The sequence below is a fragment of the Octopus bimaculoides genome, chromosome 21 (genome assembly GCF_046866305.1).
Source record: "Octopus bimaculoides isolate indiv1 chromosome 21, ASM4686630v1, whole genome shotgun sequence".
In the NCBI taxonomy this organism is placed as follows: domain Eukaryota; kingdom Metazoa; phylum Mollusca; class Cephalopoda; order Octopoda; family Octopodidae; genus Octopus; species Octopus bimaculoides.
This window is the reverse complement of record NC_142948.1, coordinates 35557237-35564736: the sequence shown is the minus strand read 5'-3', so window position 1 is coordinate 35564736 and position 7500 is coordinate 35557237. Positions and strand designations below refer to the sequence as shown.

At 33.3% G+C, this 7500-nt stretch overlaps 1 protein-coding gene across 3 annotated transcripts in view; it reads right to left on the bottom strand.

The window, feature by feature from the left end:
- LOC106872141 (short transient receptor potential channel 7) overlaps nt 1-7500 on the bottom strand; it is a 106232-nt gene that overhangs the window by 63670 nt on the left and 35062 nt on the right. For 2 of the 3 annotated variants that reach the window (XM_089339099.1, XM_089339097.1), the window contains exon 3: nt 4760-4813. The exons of the other annotated variant lie outside the window; for it this stretch is intronic. In XM_089339099.1, coding sequence (XP_089195225.1) covers nt 4760-4813 — 54 coding nt within the window. The remainder of the gene's footprint in view (nt 1-4759; nt 4814-7500) is intronic. 3 annotated transcript variants of the gene reach the window in all.

Here is a 7500-nt window from a genome sequence, read left to right as displayed (position 1 = left end):
AAAAAATATAAAAATTGTGTCTGTCTAGTGAGGCCTCCTGGACAACTTAGTCACCTGCTCTGTAGAAACAGATCATTTTATGCATGCTTATAAATATATGTGTATATGTGGATGTACCATGTCTCCGTTTTTTTCGTCCTTGTCTTCGTATACGTTCGCTCGCTTTCTTTCAAGGAGTCTAGTGCTCTTAGGTTGGATTTTCTTGGGGCCGGTCAGAATGGAGCAATCTCGAGTATAACCGGCCGAAACTGCAAAGATGATATGGAACTCGACTGAGGACAGGAAGCTCCGAATGACCCGTCCTTGTTTTGTATATATATATATATATATATATATATATATATATATATATATATATATATATATATATATATATATATATACATAAGAACATACAAGCAGTTTAGGGTTAAGCAAGAGATGATTGTTTTAGTGGAGTTCAAATTTATTAATTCCATGAAAAAAAATAGAAACGGTTGAGATTGGCAAGGGTTTCTTTTTTTTGGGGGGGGCGGTTCCAGCCGTCATCAATTCATGCAATTTCAATCACTATATACTCTAATTTGAATATGATGTATTTCTTTACTCCTGTACTGATACAACTGAATGAAACTTACTCCCAAATTGTATCAAACCAGATTAAATCTATCCACCATCCCTTTATCTGAAACCGCATCCTATGAATACACATTTTCGTCCTATCCTTCTCCATCAAACTCTTTGCGTTTCTACATCGCACCAGTTCTGTACCTATCTATCTTTCTCCCTATCAACACACGCACATGTGTGAGTGTGTATATATGTGTGTGTGAGTGTGTGTGCATATATATATATATGGTGGTTGTCTACTCCTTAAACAGAGTTTGACCACCTCCTGCACCTACACCTTAGCCCTTTCATGGCATCTGATGTGGCTTTTTAAACCAGACAGTGTTTTGAAAAAACACCCACACAGATTGCACCTCTGATTTGCACTACCAATACCTGCAAGTAAGTTCTGCTCATTGTGGATCCTAACATGTCTTTTAAGACCCCCATTGGATTTGCAAACCCTCTGGCACACACCACATTCAAACGTGTGCATAGACATATAATCAACATGACCACAACCATTGTGCTGAAGTGCATAAAAGAATAGATTACACAAACACATACTTGTAGATAATAGATTCCTATACAAATACAGGCGCAGGCCAGCCTGAGGCTATTTTAGTAAACGCCCAAAATGTTTCGCAATATCATCGAACTCAGTATCAGAATCACTGAGTGGTTCCGTAGCAAATCTCTTACCAAAACCACACCGCCATACCCTAGTCAGTGTCTATTGAAGAAATCTAATTATTCTGTATGAGAAACATTAAAGGAAGAATCCACTTGTTTTTACTCTTGGGAGTCGGCTTCTTTCTAAACAATTACACAAATTCAGTTTTGGAATTATTCTACCCAATATTTAGATATGAATCCAAGAATAAACGCAAGTCACACGTTCGCTCAGTGAATTATGACGTCAGCGTGGTCTACTTATTTTAAATATAAGATTAATCCTGCCGTATTGAACAGCTTGTGAGATTAATTATTGTGAATATACATTTAACCTATATATATGTATATGCATGTATGTGTATATATATATATATATATATATATATATATATATATATATATATATATATAAATTATAATAATATTATTAGGGACAAAATCCAAAATTACAGGTAAAAAACTCAATTATTTACTTTACTTTATATTATACTCATTTATTGTGCTTTTAATTATTAATTTTTCTATATGTGATAGTGGACTTTCATCGATGAGTTCTTGAAAATTGGTTATTTTCCCTAAAACTATATATATATAAATTATATATATATGAATTGATACATATGTTAATAATAATAATAATAATAATAATAATAATATATATATATATATATATATATATATATATATATATATATATGGTGGAGGCGCGTGGCTTAGTGGTTATGGTGTCAGCACCATGATCGTAAGATTGTAGTTTCGATTCCTGGACCGGGCGACGCGTTGTGTTCATTTCACGTTGCCTCAGTCCACTCAGCTGGCAAAAATGAGTAACGCTGCGATGGACTGGCGTCCCGTCCAGTTGGGGAACACATACGCCATAGAAACCGGGAAACCGGGCCCATGAGCCTGGCTAGGCTTTAAAAAGGGCGCATTTATATATATATATATATATATATATACGTAATACTTTGGACTAATGAATATACATCAATTAGCAAGCTGAAGTGTTGAGTAAAGCACTGGCACAGTTTGGGGCTACCTGGTGTCATCCGCAGTTGGGGTATATTTGCGTTGGATCTACTTCAGGAATTCCGCAGTCTTAGTTGAGATAATAATCTATTAAGGAAACAGAAGATGAATTTGGTATAACTCTTAATATTGTTCGACGATCGTTTCGACCCATCCTGCGACCCACGAAGCCCAGTCCCAGGATGGGTCGAAACAGTCGTCGTACAAAATAGTTATAGCAATTCCATCTTTTGTTTACTAAATCGATTATATATGTATGTATATGTATGTATATGTATATATATATATATATATATATATATATATATATATATATCTGCGTATAAGTATACATATATATCTATATATATGTATGCATATATATACATACGTATTTTTATGTATATGTGTATATACATATTTATATGTATATATGCATATGTATGATATATATATATATATATATATATATATATATATATATATATATATATATATATATATATATATATATATATATATATATATATATGTATATATATATACATACACACATATATATACAGAGGTTGTGTGTGTGTATATGTATATATGGGTGTGTACATATGTACATAAACCGGTACACACATACACACACACACACGTACACATCCTTTACGACTTTTTTCTTAGTAAAAGGTTTTCCAACCCAATATCCCATACGCTGTTATTTATAGCTTTGTCTACTTCAAGTTCCTCCGTTTAAAACGAATTATTGCCCTTCTCCCGAAGCTCCCAAATTCCTATGACGTAAACAACGTACAACTCTCGCTCGTAAAGCAAAGCTTCTAAAGTGGTTCGAGCTATTCGAAGGACGGCTTTGAAATAATGATAGAACGCCTGTCGTGTTTACAAATGAAAGATGGCCGCGTCCTTTTGGCAGCAATCGCCTTTTTTCATCCAAATGTCTTTTTTTTTGTTTTGTTTAATACAATATTCTTCACGCTGTTATTTATAACTTAATGTATCTCCTGTCCCGCAGTTAAGAACGAATATATCTGAGCACATGTGTGTATGTGTATGTGTGTGTGTGTGTGTGTGTTTGTGCATGCGAGCCGTGTGTGTATGCATGTATATATATATGTTTATATGTATATATATATGTATATTTGTATATGTGTGTATATGTATATATATATATATAAGTATATATGTATATGTATATATATATATATATATATATATATATATATATATATATATATATGTATATGTGTGTATATATGTATGTATATATATATATATACATATATATATACGTGTGTATATATGTATGTATAAATGTATGTGTATATATATATATATATATATATATATATATATATAACACGTAAAGGAGATTGATAAATCCAGGCACACGGTGGTTAAGTGAACAGTATGGAATGTTTTGTATCTATTTCTCTATATCTTAAGATGCACAATAAAATTCTACCCAACTGAAACAATTGTTGGTCTTGTATGATGTAATCTTCAAATAAAGATGTGGTAATCTGCATTCCTGTTGATGTTGTTAACATATTTATATATTGTACGATAAAAATAAGATGATAATTTTTCGAACGCAGAGTTGGGTTTGAACAGCAGAAATACTGGTTAAATTACCCTTATAAGGCAGAAAAATTTGTCAACAACCAGCCATGGGACTCGAACCCATATCACTCATGGTTGTTATATAAATCTAAAGTATTAAGCGCCTAATTCGGCGGATGAATTTGTCAGCGAGCAGTTTAGGCTAGTGCTAAATTATTCAACCGGAGTCTTTTGAGAGAAATGGGTTCGAGTCCCATGGCTGGTTGCTGACAAATTTTTCCGCCTTGTATGGGTAATTTAACCAGATTTTCTGCTGTTCGAACGGCAACTCTGCGTTCGGAAAAAAAATCACCTTATTTATATCTTACAATACACATTTCGACGCCTCTAATAAAACAAAAAGAGATATTTGTTTGGTTTACATTTATATGTAAGTAATACTAACAGCATGAGTGTATACATATAAAAATATATACATTCATATATTGTTTAATGCCATGAGAATTTAGGAACTTTGAGAGAACGGGAAATAAGAAAAAATATATATACGCAATGTGCATTGCGTGATCTGGGGCCAACAAAAGCTGGTCATAGATCTTAGTGGTAAATGCCATTTTAAAAACACAAGGGAAGAGGAAGAGGTAACATGTAAGATGGGGAGAGACTGAGTGAGTGTATAAGTGGGGAAAAGGTTATAAAACAAAGGAAAATAACTGAATGTTAAGATTAAAAGAAAATCAAAGAAAACGGGTCGGTTTTTTTCAAAGGAAGTCCGGAAAGATCCAGAAGGTTCCATTAGGAGAAGACACTGGAAATAAGAAGGAAAAATCCGGTGGTATTATCACACAAAGGACGCCTAAAAGACTAGCCTATATCTAAATGCGACGTTTGAAAGCTAGGAGAACAAAAAATGCCTCACCTGTGAGGTATCCCTTATTTTCTGGTAAAATGATTGTGATATCTTGCCGATGCCCTATAATGGAAATATCGAGTGAAAAAAGATGGAGAATGGAGAACGGAAGAAGAAAGCTGAAAAGTGTGAAAACATTTATTGGGTTCCTTAAAGAAAGAAGAGAAGAAATACGTTTGAGCAAGCATAGAAGCAAAAGAAACGAAAAAAGGAAAGGAAACAAAGAGGAATAAGTACAAAAATAATAAAGATACATATGAGAGGGTGGAGAAATGGGTAACAATGACGAATAAGAGAAATGCAATAATTTATTGTAGAGCTGCGATTCGTGTCTATAGTTAACCTGAGATTAGCGAAGATCATCGCTGATCGCGTAACTACAAGCTGAATGCATAGTATAGTGTTTGTAACAAATGTGATAGACAGGGACGTCGAATGAATTGGAACAAAGTGGACAGGTATTAAACGGAGTAAATAATGATTAAAATTATGTGTTTGAGGGAATAAGTGAGAAAGAAAATAAAAGAAAGTAACAAAGGAAAAGGAAAAAAAAATTGATAAATAAATAAAAGACAATTGAATGATATCACAAAATGACACTTATACACACACATACATACACACATACATAGATACACACGCACATACATACATATATACATATGCCTCACCTATACAAAACGCATGAGCATATGTAAGATATTGTAAGTGGAATGATAGTCATTGATGTGTGTGTCTGTGTGTGCGTGTGTGTGGTGTGTGTTTATACACGGGTGAGTGGACAAATGGAAGAAAGAGGGATTCAACACATTTAGAAGTTACATGTATTACCATTTAAAACAATTCGGTTCCATGCGACTTAAAGTTTCGTAGGTTTCTGATAGAAACCTAACTCGTCGGGCGCAGTTAATTACACACCTACATGCATATGTATATATATATATATATATATATATATATATATATATACATACATACATATATATATATATATATATATATATGTATGTACATAAATATGTATATATATATATATATGTATGTATATCTATCTATCTATCTATTTATCTATCTATCTATCTATATATATATATATATATATACATATATGTATATATCAAGGATCAAGGGTACTTCCCGAGCCATTTTCCGGGCTTCTTTCAGTTTCCGTTTACCAAATCAACTCACAAGGCTTTAGTCAGCTGGAGGCTATAGTAGAAGACATTTGCTCAAGGTGCCACGCAGTGGGACTGAACCCAAAACCATGTGGTTGGGAAGCAAGCTTCTTACCACACAGCCACGACTGTTGTTGTTGTTGTTGTTATCATCATCATCATCAGCAGCAGCAGCACAACGACAGGTTTTTCTGACTAGCCAAGTTCTGCAGTCACACAAAAGATACAAAAGCCTTCGTCGTGTCAACCAACATTTATATACACAATAGATAATAGATTATTAACTGGTCTTATAATCAAGCAGAGCCTGGATTAAACGAGGAGAACACAATTGTAGCCGAGTTGATGTCCATAATTATGGTGGCATCAGTGAAACAGACACAGCAGAACTATCTTACGTGTATCATTAAATATGTTTAACTGGTTTGATGTTCTCTCCGTCTCTTTCTCTCATCAAATAAAGCCTTAATTAATTTAATATAGTTACGTTAGCTATGTAATCATCGGGAATGAGTAAATACACACACACTAACATATACATATTATCATATATATATATATATATATATATATATATATATATATATATATATATATATATATATATATATACATGTATATATATACATGTATATACACACACACACACACACATACATATGTAGGGATTAGGTAAGTCGATAAGTGTATGCATTCATTTGTAGTTACATAGTTATCGGCGCGAGCGTGTGTGCCTGTCTGTCTGTCTGTACGTGTGCGTGTACGTGTGTTTGTGGGGGGGGGGTTATGTAAGCATGTGTGTATATGTATATCTTATGTAAATGTATATAGCTGTAAATTCCTATATCTATGTGCCTTTATCTATCTATCAGTCCGTCAGCTTGTCTGTCTGTCTGACCGTCTGTTCATCTGTCTGTCTGTCTGTCTGTCTCTCTCTCTCTCTCTCTCTCTCTCTCTCTCTACGTGTATATATAATCGCTATATGCTTGCGTGTATAATTATGTGAAATTGTTACCGTCTCACAAATAGACAAACACACGTCTACAAGTGTGTGTTTATGTACTTTTAATGTGCGTATTGTTTGCGTATTTGATTTTATGAAACCTTTTGAAATTGCAAGAAAAAAGCGATAGTGAAACCTAGGCATCTTCTGACGACAGACCAGTTTTCTAAAAGACGCCATTACGTTCATTCCCCCTTTAATGACAGAAGGAAGCTATAAAGGTTCAAAACAGCCTTCGACTAAGCCATTGACCATCATCAGAGATGTTTCTAGTTTTCTAGTATGTAGGTAATATACATTAGCTTTCTCTCTCCATCAAATTGACGTTACTGAAACAGGTGCGCAGTGTACCTCACGTCAGATGGAGTGATTGCATTCTTGCTTAAAAATATAGAAATTTGTACTCAACAAAAGTATAGAGTCAACCATCAGATTAACGTGAAATTGTTTTTATTATTACTAAACACAAAAACAAACATTAACGTTATATATATATATATATATATATATATATATATATATATATATATATATATATATATATATATATATACACGGAGGGGATGCTGAAA